The sequence below is a fragment of the Hirundo rustica genome, chromosome 8 (assembly GCF_015227805.2).
Source record: "Hirundo rustica isolate bHirRus1 chromosome 8, bHirRus1.pri.v3, whole genome shotgun sequence".
NCBI lineage: Eukaryota > Metazoa > Chordata > Aves > Passeriformes > Hirundinidae > Hirundo > Hirundo rustica.
In genome coordinates this window covers 18,092,668-18,116,212 of record NC_053457.1, presented here as the reverse complement: position 1 = coordinate 18,116,212, position 23,545 = coordinate 18,092,668, and the positions used below count along the sequence as shown (strand labels likewise).

General features: G+C 43.3%; 1 protein-coding gene across 8 annotated transcripts in view; it reads left to right on the top strand.

The window, feature by feature from the left end:
* The window catches only part of ARHGAP22 (Rho GTPase activating protein 22), a 134,695-nt gene that overhangs the window by 94,524 nt on the left and 16,626 nt on the right, over window positions 1-23,545 (top strand). For all 8 annotated transcript variants that reach the window (XM_040070889.2, XM_040070886.2, XM_040070885.2 and 5 more), the window contains 2 exons: window positions 14,749-14,956; window positions 18,599-18,731. In XM_040070889.2, coding sequence (XP_039926823.1) covers window positions 14,749-14,956; window positions 18,599-18,731 — 341 coding nt within the window. The remainder of the gene's footprint in view (window positions 1-14,748; window positions 14,957-18,598; window positions 18,732-23,545) is intronic.

Here is a 23,545-nt window from a genome sequence, read left to right as displayed (position 1 = left end):
AATGTCAGGTGGTATAAATCTCATAGCTCAGCCCACAACAAGCACAGCACGGGGACAGAAACATTCTGTGTTAATCTTTGTGTTTGTTTTCTTCTGTTTACATATTCTGTCTTGCCATGAGCAGTTCCTCACTTCTCTGCCAGAAATATGTGTTTCAGCCCCTTTCTTTGTCCATTACTTTATCCTAATTTCTCCTTCTCTTCATCCCGAGTTTCGTCAGTTACTTATGATGGAGGGGAGGTTGGAAGGGATGTGTTTCCCTTAGGCAATCATAAAGAGCTTTACCCTGTGACAACGTGTTTGTGTTGCCAGAGCTTTGTGAGTAGTTTTTCTACTCACGAGGAATAGTTATTGTTAAACTGGTGGGGTCTGAAGAAATGTCCACTGAGGAAGCTGGTTTACTGCCAATAATTCCAGACATCTTTCCCATACAGATAAACCATGATGTGTGGGTTCTTTATTCTTCTGCCAGAAAACAGTGCAGAGAATGGGGTTTTTTTGGGAACCAGGGCCCTGTGAAATTATATCTTGTATTAGGGGAGAGCTGAAAGATATGGGACAAAGTGTCTGAGGTGTAATTTAATTCCTGGCTCAATGTTCTCATGAGTAATGGAAGACTAGGCCTGTATAGGGCTAATGAGGGATCCTGCTTTAGATGAGTAAATATCTTTGAGTTAACATCTGCATGAGAGCAAACACGACTGTTTTGAAGGGTCAGATATTGATATTAGATGCATATCCACCAGGATGCCAATCTATTTAGGAGCTCGGATACGTCATTAACTTTTGGGGAGTCTTGAATTTTAATTTTTCCACCTGTAAGATGGGAATTTTCCAGTAAGAGCAGCATAAACCTAGAGCCATGTCAGTGAATTTAAGATGCTAAAATACCACTGAAGAGGTAATGATGAGGAGGGGGGAGGTGGCTTCTGTTATTTGCCCAGTCTGGAGACAGAGGTGGTTTCTACTCCCTTTCTTTGTTTGCGGGCTCCTACAGAGTGACAGCCTCAAGTAGGATTCCTGACTGGGTCAGGAGGAGCCCCTTCAGGAGGTGTCAGGGTGGATTTCTCCTGTGCAGGCTCCCCCAGGTGTGTGGGAGCGGCGCTGGGTGTTTGTTGTGCCTGATACCTGCTGTTATCTCTGCACCGAGATAGCTGGCGCCTGATGCAGCTTTTTCGGTGTTTGCTCTTGCTGTTGTCTAATGCTGGGAGATGGGCCCAGCCCAGGGAGGAGGAAGAGAAGGACGATGGGGGCTGTGAGGTCAGGTATCTGCCCAGGACTGGGGATGCCTGGGTCATCTCAGATGCGAGGAGGGGCTGGTTCCCCCGGGCAGAAGTGTCACAAATGGTACACCTGTAAATATGGAAACTAAGATACAACAGCTGAAGTAAGATGGAGTGGATCTTGCTGCCAGAACTGTTTACAACAGAGAATGTTTTAAGATCTGTTTCTGAGACCTGATTATGTTCTTTTTTTCCTAATGTATCTCTGTCAGATATATCTGGAGCTTCTATTACTGCTGTATGACCTACATATTTTACCGTCATGTTACGGCCTTGACGTAGGAAAAGGTACTTGTCCTCATTTGTTGTTAAGGAGGGATCTGAAATGTTGAGCAATCAGACTTGCCAGAGGTGACAATGACTATCTGTAAAAGAACTGCTCTGCACCGTTCTGCAAGGCACATAGAAAGATTACATCCATGAACCTTGACTGCAGGCATATGTTTGGAAGAATGCCATGGGATATGACATGAGAGGAGAGACCAGGAGATCTTGTGCATTTTTAAAGATTACTTCCTTCAGTCTCAAGAACAGTCCTCTTCCTCGTGCAGGAAACTGAGCAAGGGTGGCAGAGGCTGTATGGATGAACAAGATGCTTGTGACAAAGCTCATTGGCTAAAAAGGAAGTGTAGAAGTGAAAGCAGGGACAGGTGACCTAAGAGAAGGAATACAGAGAAATGCAGGAATGGACTTAGGAAGGCTAAAGCAATCTGGAATTGAATCTGGCAAGGGATGTGAAGGGCATTGCTGGGGCCAGTACTGTTTAACAGCTTTGTTAGTGACCTGGTTAATGGGACAGAGAACATCCTCAGCAAGCTTGCAGATGATATTGGGAGGACTGACTGGTGCATCAGATGATTCGTGTCATCATTTAGAGGGGTCTCAGCAGGGTGAAGAAAGGAGTGAACAGGAACCTGATGAAGTTCAACAGAGAGTAATGCAAAGTCCTGCACCTGCAGATGATGAATATTGGCAACAGCACACATGGGGAGCTGACTGACTGGAAAGCATCTTTGCAGAGAAGACCTGGCATGCTCTTGGACAAGTTGAACGTGAGCCAGCAATGCACCCTTGTGGCCAGCAAATTCCTGGGCTGCTTTAGGAAGAGCATTACCAGCAGATTCAGGGTGGCGAGCCTTCACCTCAGCTCTAGTAATTCAACATCTTTTGTTCTTTGTCCACTTTTGGTCTGCCTGGGATGAGAAGGCCATGGGGTTACTGGAGTGAGTCAAATGAAACACCACTAAAATGATTAAAGGATTGTGCAAGGGAATGCTAAGAGAAGCTGAGGAGGCTTGGATTGTTTAGCTTAAAGAAAGGTCCAAGACATTCTTATCAAGGTTGGTGTATAGTATGTAGAAATATTTGATGTAAGTATCTGAAACTAGAATCAGAATTAAAGCATGTCAAGGTGTTCCTTACTGACTTTTAAAGATCTGGCTTTTTGAAGTCAGATCCCACTCCCCTGCTCCTCGCATGTATTTCACCTCAAAAGCTGCTGGCTCCAGGCTTTCAGGGACGTTCAGTAGTGGTGCTCAGGCTGGTCTGGGCTGAGTGGAGACCATGCAGAGCAGAAATGGGTGTTCTTGGAGTGCTGTATCAGGGCTTCTCAGGAGGAAAATCCCCCACTACTGGCTTCAAAAGCCCCAGGCAGCAGCGTGAGTTCTGCCCTGCTATACTATCCCTGGCTGCCATTAGCCAGCTTAGTTCCAGTGGCTTCTGAAGAATGATGAAGTTTGGCACCAAGTGAATGAATCTCTAGTGCTTTATCTTCTACCATGGAGTGGGGCACCAAAAAGCAGGAACCCCGAGCTGGGGAATGACAGGAAGCTTCTCAGTGCCTGTGTTCAACCAGATAACAAGTAGAGGAAAAACTACAAACAGAAGTCACCTCTGTTACATTTGCAGGTGAGCAGGGTAGAGATTTTCATGGGATTCGCTTGATGGAACTTCTTTTGGCTGGGAAATGCTGATTTGATAAAATGAAACATCATATGGGTATGTTTTCATTTGAATGATACTTGCGCTAGGAGAGGTTCTTTGAGCTCAGGGTAGACTTTTTAATACATGGAATGGTCTTGTATTCCAGTGGTTGTGTAAGCAATTAAGATGTAAAATCTGTCTGAAGCCCTTTCCTCAAAAAAACCCCACAAACAAACAAACAAGAACAACAAAACACCCAAAACCAAAAAGCCAAACTTTGAAAAAGTCTTGGGAAAAGAGAAGATTGCAGGAAGGTCTGATGGATAAAATAATACATCCAAGGAGAATTTGAACAGTTATGCAGTTGTTAGGTTTACACCAAGAAAAAATAGCGTTTCATGCGGACCACAATTGAATTGTGAAACTCATTGTCACAAGATGCAAAAATAAAAAGAATGAATGGATTAAAAATAAAATTAGATGTGTTCATAGAAGATAAATCTACCTGGACAGTCAAAGAAAGATTTCTGGAGCCACTAGCTTAATGCGCTCATTTTACAAAGAGCAGTTTAACTTTAGATATAATGTGGTGGTGCTTGAGTTTGCTTTCCTCCTCTCTTCAGATGTGATGTGCCATGGAGGGTTGACAGTGGCTGTGCATTTGTTTTATTGTTGATGGCTGCTGCCTGTAGCACAGAGTCTGACCAGTACCACCCCCTACACTGGTGGTTTCTCAGTGAGACTGTTCCTGTAATCAGTAGATTCATGTTTGACATTTGGGAGCTGACAGTCTTAAAAACACTGGTGGTTCTCCCTGCACGACCTGGCAGAGAATTAATGGGACAAATGTGTTCCTGTGGTGTTTCTCAGCTTGCAGGCAAGTACTTTAATTTCTGTTTATTAGTCCTTTGATGAATGTTATGAGAATATGTGATTACTGAACGAAAGGGAATGGTATCCAGCTCCTTGCAAGTTGCAATGTTAACCATTTAGGAGTTGAGAAGAAATAAATTCACTCTGTCTTTCTTTTCATATTTTCTTCCTAATGTTACCGTCTCCCATCCATAGTTGCTCCTTTTTTCTTTTATTTCATCATCATGTAATTGGACTTGCCATTTCCCCTTCATGTCTTCTCAGTTGTAAGTTAGAGAGGGGAACATTCAGCCCTTTACCCCTTCTGGAATTGTTCTTTAAAGGCTCACAAATTTACTGAAGTGTTTTACCTATATTGCAAAGGAGCTAAGCCAACCCCTTTCCTAAGCACAGCTGGTCAGGTTCAGCTGTTGCTGGAACTTAGACAATGACCTTATTTCTTGGGTGGTGAAGCTGTAAATTGAGGAGGATTTTAGCTGGACAGTGGACCATCAAGATAAATAGATGTGAATTAGGTAACAAATTTTCATAATTGATTGAGTTTGAAGATGCAACAAAGTGAAACCATATACAATTGATCCGGTAGTGAGTTTTACAGCTGTAAGTTAGAGACTGACAGATGAAGCTTGATTTGGATAAACATCCACGTGTTCAGTGTTGATCCTGTCTGCATCTCAATGAATGTTTGTGATTGGGTTATCAACCCTGGGATATGGGAAGGCTTGAGATGTGGAAAAGCTTCAGGATATAAGCTGGTTTGGCTATCTGAATGGATAAAAGTGCTTAATGTGCTAAATGTTGGCTGAGTCTGGATCACAGTTTCTGCCAGGTTCCTCCATGGCCAGAAATCCAGGTGAACAATTTTATTCCATACTAGAAGTTTCAGACTCTGTGATCATTTCATTTGAACCCACAGCTGGAATTCTCATCCATCTCTAGTGACGAGACACCAGTGGCAACAATTACACTGTCATAACTATTTTGTACTTACCAACACCCAGAATTTTTGCAAAGCTTTTCTGTACAGTGAGGGCATCAACAAGCAGCACCACTTGAAAGAGGTGACCTGCTGATTGAGTGCTTTCTGCAGACACAGCTTCAGACAATTCCACAGACATAGCTTCAAGCTGGCTTTTAAACATAGAGAGACATATGCAAGAGTCAGTAAATAAAAAATCTGTAAAATATGATCTTAGGCTGTGGGAAGAAAAAAGTTGTCCTGGGCACGTTGGTCCCGGTCACTGCTGGCTAAAAGGCATTTTTGCTGCTCTGGATGTTTTGTTCTCTAAATGCTCTTGCTTTTGTTTAAAGAGAAATAGAGTAATAAACACAGGGGTTTGGCTGTGGATTCAAAATGCTGTGGTTGAGTGGTGTTTAGGTCTGTTTATCGTCTTTTCTGTGTGAGCACAGTTACAATCTCAGTATGGAGCATAAACTGGTCAGTCCATCACTGGGTAATTCTACAGTGCTGCTTAGTATGTTCCTTTCCTGCCATATTTTAGAGAGATGGGAAGACACATCACATGGGTTAAGAAGAATCTACTGTGGTAGAAAGGTGAGCATAGATATTTGCAAATCTTTAACCCAGAGTGAACTATTTTATCAGTCAGTAAACAGAAGCCTGTTTACCCTCAAAAGATTTAATTTCACCAGTAAGGGTTGAGACCCCAGTGCAGAGCAGGGGAGGGGTGTGGGGACATAATTTTGTTCAGAGAAGGATCTGACCAAAGTGTTTGGAGAGAGAGGAAATGGGAAAAATTCTGTACAGAAGACATTAGTGCTGAAGTTTCTCTAAATTTTTTTCTAAAAATTAGTCTTTACAAGGTTCAACCTTCTGGAAAAATAGGGAACTTCAGCTACGATTCTACATTGATACTAGGCCATTTCTGTACAAATAGAGCAATTTCCTAGATCCAAGCTCCCTCAGATCTGCTTGAGTGTACCTGTACATTAGCTAATCCTCTAAGCCAGCGTCTAAAAATACACACACCCCATGGGCACTTGCTAGAGCTGTGCAAGCCAACAAGTTTGCTCAGTCAGAGGTGAGGAGAAATACTCTGAGTTCATGCAGGTTCACCATTCCTGTCTGTTGCAACCAGACCCAAGACTGAATTTCACCTGAGTTAGATGCCAAGCCTAAAACATGCTTGGATTTCAGAGGTGGTGTGAGCTGTAGTGAACTTTCCAGCCAACCCAGGCTTGTAGTGATGTGTAAGTGCAGCGATGCCTTCTACCTGTTCTGGTACCTGCAACAGAATGACTGCAGTGCTGCTAGCTCATGCGAGCAGTGCCGGGTCTCGCCCCCTGCAATGACACTGGGAGAGAAAATGCTTCCAGCTCCCCAGCAGCATGTTCATGGGAGGTGTAAGTTTGAGCAATTTTATAATCCTAAAATGTTTTTTTAGAAAATAAGAGCTGCTAAGCTTTTCTAGAGTTAAACAACTTCTTACCAGTGGGGAAAGGGGGAGTTCAGTCTCCATTAGTCATTTTCTCCTTGGCACATATGTATAGGGAGATCTCCAGGTGAAAACTTTGATGATATTTCATATTTGCAGTGTGGCAAATTATTTGGATTATATTGCTGTTCCTGCAGTATCAAGTACACTTCTGGAGTCCGCAGACCCTGCAATCCAGTAATTATGTGTGAACCTTGGATTTCATTTTTGACAAATGTGATTAACAGAGAAAGCAGGATCCAAGTGTGACGTGCAAATTCAAAACACAGAAGAAAAATTATATATATATATAAATATATATATAGACTACAGGATATGATGAGACTGGAATAAAAATCGCTATATATAAGTCACAAGTTTTAACCCCATATTTTTAAAAGGATTAAGAGTTTCATCTAAGAAGACAAGTGCTACTTGTGGAGTGTGTAGCACAGTGTTGCTGTCACAGGACACCTAGAGCTGCAGAGTTCCCTTGTGCAGAGAACAGCACTGAGCAGCTGCCATTTTCTGCTTTAGTTCTGATGCTTATGTGAGAGAGCTTGTGCTCCAGCTTTTTTCTCTCACCAGAGAGCTGTGTTTGCTCTTTGGAGAAGAGTTTGCATCAGCTTCATCATTTCATAGCATTGTGAGTTCTGCTGAATTCTGATCATGCTTTGAGTTGTGCTATGTCCTTGGACACAGAGAGCCTGTGAATTTCACAAGTTAATTATACTTGGGGTATAACAATATCCATGTTAAACAGCATGACTTTCTGAATCTCCTTATTTGTGCGTTTTGAGAGATGGAAAACAGAAATGGAGAAGTGAATGGAAGAATAAAATTCTGCATTTGCTATCTCCTGTGCTCCCATCCCAAACACTGAGTCCTAGGCTCCATGATGTTATTAGCAGATATGACACAATCTGAGGTATTATTCCAGTAATGCCAGAAATTCTGGTGGTGTCTCAGCCAGTTAAAAACAGATTTGTCTTGCTCACCAGGTAGCATTGTGGGCAGGTTCTCCCTAACCTGCAGCCTGCTGTGTTCACCACGAGGGAAGAGAGGATAATAAAAGGGTGAAGAATACTCAGACTTCATTAGTACCTTTGGTTTAAGGATTTCCATCACTTTCTAAGTAATCTTTACTGTGGTTTAAATACTGTCTAGTGTATTGACTGGGCTTCTGGTGTCTTAGCTGTGCAGTACCATGGGTGCAGTACCTACTTTGGGTATTCCTTAAATAGCTGAGGAATATCTTACTATCTTGCCAGTCATAGAATATTTTAATTTGGAAAGGATCATCAAAGGCCCAGCTTCTGGCCCTGCTCATGAAAGCTCTAAAAATTGTACCAGGTTCAAGAACTGAAGCTTTTGATCCCAGCGCTGCCTTTACTTATGGTGAGAGGCATTCTTTCTCTCAGGAGCTTTTGGTCAAAACAGAGAATATAGAGAAGTCTGTTGTGGGACAATACTGTCTCACTGACTAGAATCTCATAGCTTGTCTGCTGCATCAGTATCTTCTTAGACCTGTGTTCAAGCTGGCCCACAGTGTAGCTAAGCAAGGGGTGGGTCACTAAGTTCAGGTGAATGTGCTCTATATAGTGACCAAAGACATTTAAGCAGCTGAAGCAGATGAGCAGCTGTGGACAGGGTTGTTTTTTTTTGTTTTTTTTCCAGTGGAGGAAGAAAACTTAGCTAATAGTGATAAAATTAGTCAGAAGCCTGATGCAAGGGTTTTTCATGGTAACTGCTGTACATCTGCAGTCACATGAGTGCATTTTGTGAATGGGATGGAGGCCTGGCCTCTGTAACTGCACAGGGCATTGCATGGTAAGCGTTTTTGTTAATGACATGCTTCTTACCCTGAGAGCTGAGGGGGGGTCAATGTTTTCCTGCAAGTAAAGTGCCTGGGTATTGGTTCACATGTAAGGAGTTGCAGTGCCTTCCTCTACCAGTTATTCAGCTATTAATTCAGGCAGTTTCTCCGGGAATAGCTAAAGCAGAGACAGTAAGCACCAAAAAACCTGCACAGGTCAAGGAGTGTAACTTTTCCTAAGCTTTCTTTGACTTTTCAACATGTCTCAGAGCTGTGGAGGTACTCTCAGAGCATAGGCTACTGTGGGGAAATGTTCCCCTCCAAAACTAGATTTCTGCTTCTGCTGCTTTGAAAGCAGATGGGAGGCCAGAGCAGGGCACCAGGTTGCCTGCAGCACAGTAATATTGCCTGTATCAGGAAGGATCCAAAGTGTGGCATGCAGACAGCAACTGTTGCTCAGCTTTTCCAGCTATCTAGAATAGATCTGACAAGCAATTAGAGCATGAATATATTACAGAGCCGATGGGGGATGCCTTTGTTAAAACTTGTGACCCATACTTAGCTGCTGTTTACATTGGCGGCTGCTGGGAGGGTGGGCAAGACCCTACCTGCCTGTCTTTCTCCTCTCCCCTTCCCTGCGCGGAGCGAGCCGGGGAGCTCTGCATCTCATTGGATATTTCAAATGCTTTCTGCACAAGTCATAATTAATGCCGAGTTGTGGAGCTAAGACCAGATGTGCTGCCGAGATTATCTCCCAGGGCAGATCGGCTGCTCTGTGCTCTGTAGCGCTGGGTGAATGGAAAGCTGCCAGTGCTGGGACTCAGAATGTGTCTGATGCCTGAAGTCAGGACTTTCTTTCTCTGCCGCTCCTGCTGTCTGACACTGCCTGGTTTCTGCTTGAAGCTCAGCGCCTGTCATGTAGCGGAGTGCTGCACAAGAACAAGAGGTATGAGATGGTTTTCCAGGGTTGAGATTTGTTATGGTTTTCTTTTGATAGAGGAAAAACAGATATTTAAGTGTAGCCCTAGACAGAGGCTAAGAATCTAAAATAGGAGCTGACTTTGCAAAGGGGGAAGGAGTGGGAAGGACACAGTCTATGGACAAAAATACAACTGGATTCCAAGCTAGCATGTGGAGATAGCTCTGGGGAGAGGTGTTTCTCTTTGCATGTACACAGAATATTTAAATGGATGTATGTGGATAAGAGCAATCGGCTTCTAGTGTATGGACACTGCTCGTTCTGGGAACGGGGTCAGAGAACACCAAATTGTACCACAGACTCGTTTCTGTGACCCTGGGCAAGTAATTTTGTCATTTTTTCTTGATTTGTAATTGTCTTTTGCTTCCTTTCCCCCCACCCCCCCCCCAATTCTTGCATTCTTTTGCTGGCTAGGTTGTTTAGGACTATCTATTTTTTTTTTAGCTGCATATGGCTCCTACCATGAAACTCCTTTTTCTATTGCTGCTGCAGTAATTCACGTAGCATGTGCTTGGGTGGGCTAGGGGAGGGAAAACAAATTAAAAATTTGTGTGTGTTTTGTGCTGTGGAAGCATATGCATTTCTGAATGTCTGCCCGTGATTTTTTTTTCTCAGTGCTTTCATGTGTGAGAGGGACAGATAAATGGGAACTTAAGCATGAAAGTGGGAAGGTAAAAGCAGGCACCTACCTGTGCAGGTGAGCACGTACACAACCTTTATATCCATGAGCTGCCTGTCTGTGAGGCACCGCGTGCGTGCGCGGGTGTATGTGCTGTTGTAGAGCAGCATCCAGGTGTAAGCCTGATTATCTTCCCACACATCTTTTAACATGTGTGGGATAAGCTGTGCATACAGCTGACGTAGGTGTGCCTGGACTTCTCACACTTTAAGCAAATGTGGAGTCTTTAGTCCTCAGTACGAAGAAAATCCTCTCAAAAACTGACTTTATCTCTGCCTTTAGTTTATTTTGGTTGAAATCAGAGCCTCTGATGAAGAAAAATGTAGCAGAGAGCATATATTTTCCTGCCCACTGCATGTCTGGACAGCATAGCTGAATGTATAGGCTTTGTATGCCTGGAGCTGGTGGGTGAGCTGTTCAGGCCAGGACAGAGAGCCTGTCTGTGCCTTAGTGAGTACATCATTCCTGGCTTGCTTTTTCCACAAAGAGTCACCTAAATCTTTAAAGAACAGAGGCAGCTTGTTGGAGTAGAGGAAAGAAATTCTGTAGCTCTGCTAGCTCATTTTTTTTAGTATCTCTTGAATCTTTCTGAGATTAAGGATGTGGTTCCAGGCATGCTGGAGTGGGGTTTTTTTTTCTGCTTTGAAACCAAACAAAAGGGCCTAGCTACAGATAAGGGTATGACAAGGAAAGTTAACCCTTAGGTTGCTAGTAAACTTTTGGCTTTATTTCCAGCTTAACTCTGTCTGGAGTGTGACTGGATGGCACTGGCTTCCCTTCTTTAAAATGAGGAAAAAAGACTTTAATGTCTTCCAGTGGGATCATCAAATGGAGTGAAGCGCTGCCAAGTTCAGTCTGAGCTGCAGGGCCCAGTGATTAAAAACAGGCCTGTGCCTTGAGGAGCTGGTGGATGAGGCTGTGTGTGACTGGCTCCACTTTGATTTTCCTTGCAAGGCAGGGCAGTCCCTGTCCAAACCGGGGATGTTGTCATATACTGGGAGTTTCGGGGATGTTTTACTGCATCGCTTTTATAAGCGCTGAGACTTGAGAGAAATGAGACAAATGATACAGAGCCACAGGACACCAGGCCTTCAGTTTGCCCTGTGTGGCACTGGGAGACTGAAGTAGGCACATCTGCTGAGTCTGTTGCCAGTGTGACTGAGAGGGTCCAAGTGATAATTCTCCTGAACTTCAAGGTTCCTCAGCAGATGCTCAGATGAAAGATTTCTGCAAGTCTGGAACTGTCAGCATCTCAAATTTCTCTTCAACAGTCCCTTTGCAGGCCCACTCCATAAATAGTTCTTTACTTGCTCTTTCTATGAATCTTAACCCTACTTTTTCTTTACTAAGCCATGGACAAGTTCTGCAGCCACTGCACAGATGAACAATTTCTCCAAGGCAAATTTTCCAGTCCCACTAACTGTAACACTGTGCTTTTTCCCTCTTGACACCAACCATAATGCTATTACTGCCAAAAGACTTGGCCTGGGTGCAGTCTTTCTTCTGAGCAGCATCTGTGGTGGCCCTTGTCTATGGCTCAGCAAAAAAAAAGTAAGAGAGAAAGAAAAAGCATGGAGCTGCAGCGCAACTGAAAAATGTAACAAAGGGACAGTTGCAGTTAGCAACAGGCTTAGCTTGGGTGAGATAATTTGTCTGAGCAATGTTTGCTGATCCCCTCTAATGCCTCCCTGGAAAATTAGGGTGCAAGTTCAAGGGAGAGAGAAAGGCATAGATCTGAACTGGAGTTGGGTCAGAGTGGGGCTGCCAAGCCAGGGTGGGAGGCAGCTGACAGAGCTGGGCTGCGAGAAGACTTTCACCCTGGCAGTGGCTCGAGTCCTCTTCCTACCAAAAAATGACCTGTGCAGACTGTGTGATCTCACCAGCACAGCCCTTCAGCAGACACTGTCCCACAAGAAGAAACACAGGCTTGTCCCAGCTCCTCTCATTCATCCTGTGACAGGCAGATTATCTTCCTCAGTCATGTTTGGTTTTGTGCCTGGTTTTTCTTATTACTTATTTGAAATGGTGTTGAGGGAGGTGAAGAATATTGCAGTATAAGAATATTCCAGTGCCTTTATTTCTTCCAAAAATTGTTTTCATCAAGGAGAAAAATGTTACTGATCTCCATCTGTGAGGAGGAAAGATGGGGTGCCCAGCACATGGCTGTGCAGGAGACACCCGCAGTAATGGTGACACTGTGTTTGTGGAGGGTCCATCTGCTGCTCCATCTGAGTCTCAAAGGAGATCACCCTTCTATCTCTGATACCTTAATATCACATTCCTAAATCTCTGTGTGGGTGGCCTCTGTTTGACTGTAGTCCATTTGTTTCCAGAAGTCACTCGCAGGTAGACTGCACCCACAGAAAGCTACTGCTGTTGAGATCCGAGTTAACTGTGAAGGCAAGGATTGATGTTACATGAAATGGATTGGAGATGTTGCTGAGCACAGACCAGGCAAGGCTGGGGAAAAGTAGATTCTCTTCAGCGGAGATTATGCATACAGTTGTTGTGTGTGTGCTTGCTTATGTGTGTGTCTGACACTGCCTTTGTCCTTGATCTAAGTGTAGAACATCAGAACACGAGCTTACAGAAGAGCATTGTAAATGTGTTTTATGCCTGGGGAATGCAGAGCATTTACCTCATTCCCAGAGTTTTCCCTAAACAGACCCATTAGGAAACAGTCAGCAAGTAGGGATTTGAGAACAGAGGGCTGCTATTACCCTGACACGTGCCGCATCCTGACCTCCCTGAATTTATGTCTTGCACCTAGAAAAGTGGACAACATGTGTCATTTAAAGGAAATAGATATGCCTCATCATGACATGAGGGGCTACATTATGGGATTATAAAGCAATCTGTGCTAAAGAAGAAAGAGATTCCATATCCTAGAAACTGACTTCAGAGACACCCAACTCAGTGAAAATTCAAAGAGATTAGAAATAAGAACTAGTAAAACCTTTACTCTGCAATAAACCCACTATATACAGTGATAAAGATAAGTTACTCCTATGCTCCAGGGCATGCCCTCCTGCCAGGATGAGGGAATTTCCTTTGAGATTTTCCATGGCCCTCCGGCTTTGATACTGTAATGCAGTTGTGTAGGCTGTGGTGTAAGGAGAGTTTCTGTCTTCTGATGTATAATAAACAGGCTGGGAAAGGAAGTTGAACTTCAGGATTCTTCTTGCAGCTTCCATTCAGTGAGTTGAAACTGGTAATGAGAGGTTTGTTTCACTGAGGAGTCAGTAGGGTTGGACTGAATATAGTAAGCAGGTATGGTTTGACATCGTGTCTCCCATGAAAAACAGTGATTGGTGGTTAGGGAATTTCCTAAGGAGTTATCAGCCTCTCATGAATGTGGCACTGAAAAAAAAAAAAAAAAAAAAAAAAAAAGGGAAGACATGGTCACTAGTAGGGGAAGGCAAGTAGAGCCTTCAGAAATTCCCTGGCCTGGTATTAGCACATATGTGCAAGTATTAAACACTGCTTCTGACTGTTGGGTGTGAAACAGTGTGACTCCAGTATTGCACGCTGCCCTGTTTTTTTTTTTTTTTTTTTTTCCCCCACACCTGCAGGTTTAACTGAGTGCTGAATGAATAATCTAAAGATGCTTGCTATCTATAGAAAACTTCTTGTAGCTCTGAGAAATCCCTTAAATAGAATTTCCTTCCTGGTCTGGTGTCATCTGAAATTCTGGGAGTAGATTCTGGGATTCCCTCACTTACTGAATTTTTATTGCCAAAACATGATTAACTTGGATACTATCCTCCCCTACTCCAGCAAACCTTGTAGGGTGCTAGAATTATAGTTTCAGATTCAGCTCAGTGGCAGTCCTTTCAGATGGAGCAGTCTCCTAGTGGTAGGGATTGAACTAAGACCTCTGGCTCTTACAGCCTGAGCCCCTTCTGCATTGCTGAAAGATCTGATGCCAGTAGTGACATTCAGCAGCTGGTGTTGGCCCGGAGCTCCATACTCCACCAAGAAACAGACAGTGCTTCATACTTAATGTATACAGCAGATCTGACTTAAGAATTAACCTAGGCCAGTCTGGCTTTACAGAATATGGTGCTTCTGATATTTTCAAGATGCAAGAAGTACAGCACACATTTTTTAGTAGGAAGGGCAATGGTTTTTGCGTGTATTTTACTGTTTTTTATTTCTTTTTAATTTTAATTTTAGAAGTGTAATTAAAGGAAAAGAAATAGAAAGTGTCTCCTGGTATGGTGGAAGATTGCCACAGTATCCAGTTTTAATGTTGACAGCTGTATTCTGCTGTGTTAGCAGTCCCCTCATAGCAGGATTGCTGCCTGTTGGGCTGGCCAGCTGCAAACTAGTGGAGGACAGCTGTGTGACAGCCTAAGCAGGGGGCACATGAAGGAAGGAAATGTGTCCCATAAAGTCAATGTAACCTTTGTTTTGGTCTTCTTGGGATGGAAGATGCAATGAAAATATAATTACTCAACCTAAATCCAGCACAGCCGTGGATAACCATAAACAGAACCTTAAGCCCATCTTTCTTGTGTATGAGATATAAACCAGCTTGGGGCAGAGGATAGTCTGAAGCATTGTTAAGCAGAAAAAAATATTCATCATGTAATTCTTTGTTTTTTAAAATAGCTTTATTCTTCAGAGTCTGTTAGAAACTGGACCTTCACAAAGGCTGCCCCCTCCATGTGAAAGCTTCCCTCCTTGTGTGCCCCAAGCACCAGCTCAGGAAGAGTTTAAGCTGACACCCAGATGTCTCTCTTGCTCTCTGCTGTCAGGGATCTTTGGACAGCGCTTGGAGGACACCGTACAGTACGAGCGGAAGTATGGCCAGCGCTTGGCCCCGCTGCTGGTGGAACAGTGTGTGGATTTTATTCGGGAGCGAGGTCTTACAGAGGAGGGGCTCTTTCGGATGCCTGGGCAAGCCAACCTTGTCAAGGACCTACAGGATTCTTTTGATTGCGGAGAGAAACCCCTTTTTGACAGGTGAGTTGACATCACCAAATTCAGACTGGTGTGTGTGTGTGTGACATGTCAAATCTGTCAGAAATGTCCATGCAGAGACAATCCTAGCTTTACACGTTCTTTCCACACCATCATTCTCTCTGTTGAAAACATTGATGGAGCTTTCTCCCAAATGGTGCTGGGTGTGGAGGCCTTTATTAAGCTCAGAGTTGGAGCAGAGCTCATTGGTCTGTGTGGAGCTCCTTCAGTGTTTCAGCTTAGGCACACACTGAATGAAAAGCATTGCTAGATTTGGGTGCAGCAAGCTGAGCAGTTGGTGGGATCCCACCACAGAAATGGCTGTGACAGAGGTGAACTAGGTGATGTGCTGCTTTTAGATGTTGCATTCTCCCAGCAGATCTGCCTGGAGCAATATCTTGACTCTTCCTTTGTCATCAGGTTTCAGAATAGTCACCACCATATAACATGTTTCACCTGGCCATTATGCCAGCAGCTGTTTTGTAGACGCTCAGCTTAATATCCGTTCCCATGGCAGGGAGTGTCAGCCCTGCCTCTGAGCGCTCCATCCGAGGGCAGCAAGGGAAGGGGCAGCACTCAGCTGTGCTGTCTCTACACTGGCCCTCAGCCAGTCAGATGATCAGAAAGGTGGATGCTGTCAAGGCCCTTCCAGCCAAATGCTGTCCTTACCCTGTAACTAACATTTCATCCACTCTGTCATACATACATCCTGCCTGGAGTGAAGGTCAGCACTGTGCAAAGCTTAACAGCCCTTTGTGAAATAAGGCTCAACCCTAACAGAGGCCTTGAACTTCAGGGATATTTGGATCCAAGGGCATTGTGTAGATCTGGCCTAATCTCTTACCACAGCTCAATAAATGAGATCAGATCTGGGACCTTGTCTTGGAGGCCCAGTGCCATTTCTTGCTGGAACTCACTAGCCACGGTTCTCCTGGTGTTTTACCAACACAGTAACCTTGGGGGATAGCTTCCCCTGGACCTGCAGCCAGTCTCAACATTGCCAATACACTGCTACCACTGCAGGAGGAGCTAGCACTGTCTCCTGCGTGGGCAGAAACTGTGTTTGGTCTCATCTTGGGAAGTATATCCTCAGAGTTTATTTGGAACATTCTTCTAATTCTTCCCTTCCCTCAGCTTCCCAGACCACCCAACCTCCCTTCTTTGATTCCTAACCACAAACATTATTTGCTCCCTAAATGGAAGTGTCAAATATTTAGAAATATTTTCATGAAAAAATAAGTTTGAAATCATCAAATTGTCTCAGTTAATCTTTTGTTAAACAAAGGTTATGTATTTTTAACTGAATGTCTGGGTGTTCTAGTTCAGAATCAGAATTATCTTAATTCAGCGCTTACACTCTGAAACAGGAGTATCTATGGAAGGAATGAATTAGGAGTGGAAGTTTCACTTTCATATCTTACTTTAGCCTTATCTAGCTTCATTGTTATGTAGATAAACCCAGTCTCCACCCAGCATTTTTAAAGCAAAATACAGTTGTACAATGGTTTGAATTGGAAGGGATCCTAAAGTTCACCTCCTTCCGGCCCCCTGCCATGGGCAGTGATACCTTCCGCTAGATCCAGTTGCTCAAAGCCCATTCAGCCTTGCTTTCATTCAGCCTCCGGGGATGGGGCATCCATAGCTCCTCTAGGCAACTTCTTTCAGTACCTTACACCTCAGGTGCAGGAAGCACCTTTATTTCCACAGGCATTTGGACTGGCTAAATAGATCAGTGCTGAGTCTCCCCTTTAAGAGAGACACTAAGGACCTGCCTTTTGGGCAGTCGGTGTGCAATGCAGTAACTAAAGGTTACTGCAGAATCAAAGGAGGCAAGCCTGAGTAGTGGAAAGTTGAGGGTGTCCCAGTTACTGTCTTTTGCTCTTTCCACCATGTCTCCATGTATACACACAATCTGTAGTCACAGACAGTGCTGAGGGAGAGGCAGTTCCACTCTGGCTAAATGAAATGCTCCTCCTCCTAGCAACCATAATTTTCTCTGTGTGTAGCTATAACTTATCTCTGCATGGCCTGGAATAGCTTGGCAGCAGAAGTGTGAAATCCTTATTCTTCTTTCCAAATCAGGTGCAGTGAAAGGAATATCCTTTCTTATTGCTCAGCTGCAGTCAGCTCTTTTAAACGTCTTTTGTAACTACAGTGATATCCCAGGTGCTTATAGCCTGCTTGGCCCGTGGTGGATCAAACCTTTGTGATGACTGGCAATTAATTATAATACTTATTTTTAATAGGCTTTCATTTCCAACGTTCTTATGAAAGGCCAGGTGTTACTGTTTTGGAAGTACTTAGAGCAGTCTGTTCCTGTTGCACTTTCATGGCTCTGAAAGTCTGGCTGTATTTCATATGGCATCATGGATGAAATGTTTACTGCAGCCAGTGGCCCTGAAGATCTGTTCTGGGCTCTGCTTCTCAGGGATAGCCAGATCCACCACCCATGCCTAAAACTCCACACTAAAGGGAAAAAAAAATAAAGAAAGGGATGAGAATACTAATCTCCTTTGTAAAACACTATAGTCAACTGAAGAAAACCACTGTGTGAAACTGTGATATTCTCAAATGTGATGAAGCTGTTTAATAGGAATAGCATTAGCAGGATTAGGAGTAAGTGGTGTCTGCTGGCAGCTTCCTGTTGTAGTTTTTCTAGTTTGGTTTTAGACGTGTGCTCCAAAAAAGAAACATACTAAATAGAAGAGACTCAGCTTTTGGAGAGAACAGAAGATTTGAAGCTCTCTTGCCCAAACTGATACATTTTTCTCAGAATTCTTTAAAAGCTGTCAGGGCAATGGTGGGTAGGGAGGAGCTGGTGGCAGAATCTGTTTAGACTTTCAGCCTTTGAGGAGATCATCTGCAATGATGAACAACATTGTACCACAGGAAAATTGGAATGAGGGATTGGAATTGGATTGAATTTATCACCGTACACTAGAAGCTGGGTAGATGGAAAGGGTTCATCTTCATCATGGGATCTGACACCTCAACCCTAACTTTAAAGCAAAGGAAGAAGAATAGGAGAAAGAAGTTCCTGGATTGGGAGGGAAAATAAAAGCTGATATCCTATTATAACAGATGGGCTAGGAAATTCCAGATACCACAGGCCCAGGCAGCCATACCAAAGGGCAATGGAGGACCTGGAGGAAATACTTCTTCCATTTTTTCTGAATGATTGACCAGGGCATGTGGGAGCCCAGCCCATCAGCTATACCTGTATGCTGGCTGGGGAGAGTATCAGGAAGGATCAGTGAGAGGCTCAGAGGTTGTTTCACAGAATAGGGATGCAGAGCTCTGTTGTCAGTGCTGTGTGATCACTGTGCACTTGCCTGGACTATTCCTCACATTCCTGGTCCACACTGGTAGAGGAACCACAGTGTCACACTACCTTAAGCAGTATCATGGGCATATCCCTTCCACTGCCTGTGTTACCTGAGGTGCATTTCTATCTTGACAGAATGCACATTTCCCTTGTTCCCAGCAGACCTTCCTGCCTACTACCAATGACTGGCAGAAGAGCTTCCTTCCGTGTGCCTACTTTGTCCCTGTCCCTAAGAGGGACCTTTATGCATCCCCAATGAAAGGCATCAAGCTTTGAGGTAGTGTGGGTTTCTAAATTTCCTTCCCTCTTCTCTATTGCAGCAACACAGATGTTCACACTGTGGCGTCCCTCCTGAAGCTTTACCTTCGAGAGCTGCCAGAGCCTGTCATCCCCTTTGCCAAATACGAAGACTTTCTTTCTTGTGGACAGCTACTCTCAAAAGATGAGGGAGAGGTCAGTGTTCCTTCTAATCTGCCTCCTCAGAGGATGTTCCCAAGAATCAATGTAGTACAGTTTTTTCCTCATCTCTTCAAACCTGATTCAAATCAAGTCTTAAATGAAGTCCCTGGGAACCTTTCCCTGAATTTTTCTGAAGCTGTGAATTGGGTGCTGTTATCACAGGCTGCTGATCTAAAAAAGTCAGTCTTGTAGCCTGGTGCTTCTTTCCTCTGAGCAAAGCTCTTGTGTAGCATAATTGGCAAGAGATGCAAAGTAGGAGGAAATCTGGGTTCCCTTTCCAGCTTTGCTGTTAGCTCACTAATAAGCTGTATGGAGTCACTCCCTTTGTGTTTTCCATTTTATATATCAGAACAGTTTATTCTCCTTCCCAAGGATTTTGGTGGATGAGACTTTGATGGGTCCTTGTATTTCTTAGAGGAAAGGCTCTGTGAGAAAGCAGGCTATGATATTATCCTAGAATGGGGGAAAATAATTCTATGAATACTTTGCCAGAGCCATCTTACGGTGTTCTCTTTGGTTTCCAGGCCAGGGAAAGGGCTGACAAGAGCTATGAAGTCTGTGGCAGTCATGGAACAGTATAATTTACAATATGTTTTATTGATCTCTTTCATCCATAGTGGTACTCCTAAGCCCTTTGCAGACTGCAAAGGCACGTTAGATCTGGTCTGGTGTGGGTGCCGCCCTCTAGAACAGAAATTTAAAGAAGCTGCATGGGCTGTTACTTGTGCCTTTTCTTTGCTAAAGAAGCAAAAGCCTGAGGGCTTGTAAGTTGTGGTCCAGGGTTCTGTCTCTTTTCTGTGTGTGGTCTTTGTCTCTGGCAGGATTTGTAAAAACTTTTCCTCCCTGTGAGTCTGGGGTTCACCTTCAGTTCAAGTGGCAGAAATCTCAGTGGAGATTGCCCTTTATGATGCCCACAGGAAGATGCTTGCATGCATCAAATGTATCATACGTGGCAATATAAGCTTTTCATGGTTAAAAGGCAAATAACACTCAAATAATGTAACCTCTAGTCAACTGTGAGAAAGCAAATTTCTGTGCATGACACAGCATGTTACTGCACTTGGACATTTGCATTATGGACACAGCAAGGGTGCCAGTGCACCAGTGTTGTATTTTAGTAGGTAGAGGTGTGTGTCTACTGCCTCCAAAACTTACTCATTTTCTGCCTTATCCTTACTGAACACAGGCACCTCTGCAGGGTGCTGTGTTACAGACCCCACATGTCTGTTCTATGTCAGAACAAACAACAGCACTTCTAAGGCGGTGGAGCTGGTTTGGTTTTGGTCCTAAGATGCACAGACTGGGAAGTTTTGGATCCATGAAGCGCTATTGCACAAGAGTAGAGACACTGCCAAATTGGGCAAACATAATTGTACATCGCTGCTCATCTTATTAACTACATTGTTTGCCTGATTTTGTCTGCACAGGCTACAGCAGTTTAGGAAGCAACATCTGTGTGAGCAAGGTCAGACTCAAATGACTTGTAGAGCAGAATTCCCTTCAGATTTGAAAGGCAATGGGGATCACTAGATAGCCAAAATGAGCACTTACAAAATATAGCACTGCTCATAGCACAGACTTGTTTTGTTAAGGTGCTGTTGTAAACATAAGCAATTTTGGTTTTGTCAGGGAAACCTGGAACCTCAACGTGGGCTGTTTACCTTCTCAGAAAGGTGGAATGCACACACCAGGGGTGGAGAGGCTGTACGTGCACAGTAGCACGCGGAGCAGAATGCAGCACAAGGTCATACCTAGCCTGTGGGGCCTGACTCGCCTCCCACATGGAAAATCCCCCTCAGAAACGTGGTTTCATTGAAACCATGATTTTTAACATGTAATGGTAAGCAGGGAATTTAAAAATCAGATGTCTTATTTTGTGAAAGTATTTTGAAACAAAATGTAATTGTACTGGTTTAGTTTGAAGTTCTGTTTTCTTTTAATTTTTCACTTGAAAGTTTTGAATTATAGTTTTGGACTCTTAATATAATTTTAAGTACGCCCACCTTCACCTCACACCCAAAAAACCCAGAATTGCTTAGAGCAAAATAGCCTTTCAGATAAAATTGTTGGCACCTCATGCTGCTACACTGTGAACTACGGATAGGAATTATTGTGGTGACTATTAACCTGGCCTAGCTCCAGTACACCCCTAAGTTTTTTTTCAAATTGCTTTTCATCTTTATTCTGCACTCAGCTGATCTCTGGTGTTCTAATGCAAACAGGGTTGTTAACAGTGACCTTGGGTTGTGCTGAGGTCTCCAGGTATTTCAGCAGGACTGCAGCATTAAAAAAGGATTTGATTCTGATTCCAGCTGACTGGGAGGAGCGTTTGAAAATTTAGAGCAAGAGGTATCTTCAAAAGCCTAAAAACTCATATGAGTCTGAGCTGCCTTGACATGGTGGCATTGTAGCCTTCACTGCTACCTGTACTCTAGACATGCGCACAGCAGTTCAGTGGATTGAACACAAGGTTTCAAGTGGTTTTTAAAGAGGCGTCCGAATTTTTTAATGAACATCTAAAGTGTTGGTAGTTTTCCAGCCAAACTAGAAGCTCTGAATTGGTGCTGATCTGTTATACACATTACAAAATCCTTGGGTTTGGGATCGTTCATTTGAAAGCATCATTTTCAAGGAGGTAAGAGTTATTTTTGCAAAATTCCATAAATAAGAGTACAGTGCTTCTGTTGCTTGCTGGGCTGCAGCCATTGACAATGATCAGTGCTGTTGGTTACTACAGAGGTGTCAAGCTTGTGTTTTCCTCTGTGCTGTCACTATGGTGCTCCTAGGCTAAGCCTCTGCCTTCTGTTGGCCAGGCCTTGGTAAAGACAAATCTGGCAGAGCTGATAAAGGCTGCAGTAGGGGAGAGAGCTTGTTTTTTACCTGTCAGGTATTTGTACTTCGATGAATATAGAGGTATTCTCTGTGTAATTCCATGCCTGAGATTCCTTGTGAGGAAACATGGATTAATAAATTTTTAGAACCTTATTTTCTTTCAGGTAGCATCTTTTACCTTAAGGTCAGGTTTCTTAGTGTTCACAGCTGCCTAAGTTTCTGTTCCAAAGTTTTCTCTTACGTCCAGTGGAGCCAATGGCATTTCAATTCAGAGCACTTGAAATATAGTGCCAAATACCATCCTGATTTCTCTCTTTGAAAAAAATTGGGTTACAGAGCAAAATTCAAGATGGAATTAGGTCTGTTAGCTCACCTAGTTCAAACTTGTCACTTGAAAGCTGGTTGACCTGAACAACTGACCTTAGTCTTCAGATCAGTAGCAGCTCTCCTTGATAGAAAAATTTTTAGAAGTTCAAAAGAGGATTGAGATTTTCAGAAGAGACTGGCCTTTTAATGGTATCTCCATCACTGTCACCATTAAACCACCACAGTGTTTAAGCTAAGGAATTATAAATGGGTTAACGCTTTTAAGAATGTTATATTTCAGGGTTTTATTAGAGATTCTTTTTTTTATGCTGGGATATACAGAACAAAAAAGTACCTGCATATTTAAAGTAATAAGGAGGAAGGCAGGAATATGCACTGCTCTACAGATCTTTCTGACTTTCTGACAGAGGAATCAGGAATACAATGCAAGAGTTTGGCCAACAAGATTCCCTTCCTCACAGTCCTTAAAAATTCAAGGAGAGTTTGAAATGAATGTTCAGCTGCACTTTTTTGGAACCATTTGCTTCTGGAATTTCTCCATTATTAGTTAGCAGTTATCACTCTTAACTGTGCTTTGGTATCTGTTTTTCTACAAAAGGTTTAGTTGTCTCCAAAAATAAGCAAATCTCCAGGGTAACAGCAGCATTGACAGGAACAAACAAATGATACTCGAGATTGTGGCAGGACAATAGCCTCCTTCCTGAGTCAGAGGTTTTCATTAGATGATTTAAGTAGCTTCGGGGGTTTAAGTCATCCCTTCAGCTGATGTGTCATCTTACAATTTATTGTAGAGACAGAAATTTTGTGAGGAAGTATGTCCCAGGTCAGAATGACTGCAAATGGAAGTACATCATTGAAAAGGAGGCAGCTGAATTGGCTCATTTAGCACTTTTAAGACAACAAACTTTTCTCTGCTCATCTGAGCATTACCACAACGTGTTTATACTGCACTTGATGCCTTGAGAGGCTACCTAGAACAGAGGCTAGACAGAGTTAAAGGCATAAAGTAGGTATTTATTAATAGGACACACCTTGGGCAGTACAAGAGCCCAGCAAAGGCTACACTGAAGATGGATGACAGATCACGCATTTTCACACTTTTATAAGTTTTGGTCTATTCACATATTGGGGTTAATTGTCCAATTACAGCTTCAGGTTATGAAGTCCCATCCTTCCAGATTGCTCTCCTCAATTTACTGTTTATACTTCTTGGGCCTGAAGCTGCAACGGTGTCCTTGGTTCTCCAGCTGGAAAAGGATTGTTTTGTCCAACTAAACTGTGAAGAGAACTTGCTAACACTTTATATGAACTTCAGAGTTATATACTAATGCAGGGCAGAATCTGGAAAATATGAAAGCTAAAACTTCAGGTAGCACACTCAGTGCCTCCAAGTTTCAAACAGATGAAGGCACATCTGCTGGTACACTGATACAAATGCCCATGGGCATGCTTTAAAGGCAGGCAGCCCTCGCTAAATGAAGGCTTCTATATAAGCCATTAAGGTTTACAGGAGGATTTCCAGTGAGAACTGAATTGAGTTCTGGACACATTGGGTTTTTGCTAAGGCACAATACACTGGATGACACCTCCTCTAAAGCAAAGCCCCTTTGTGTTATCATCTGCTGTTCAGCATTTGGCTGTGGAAAGAG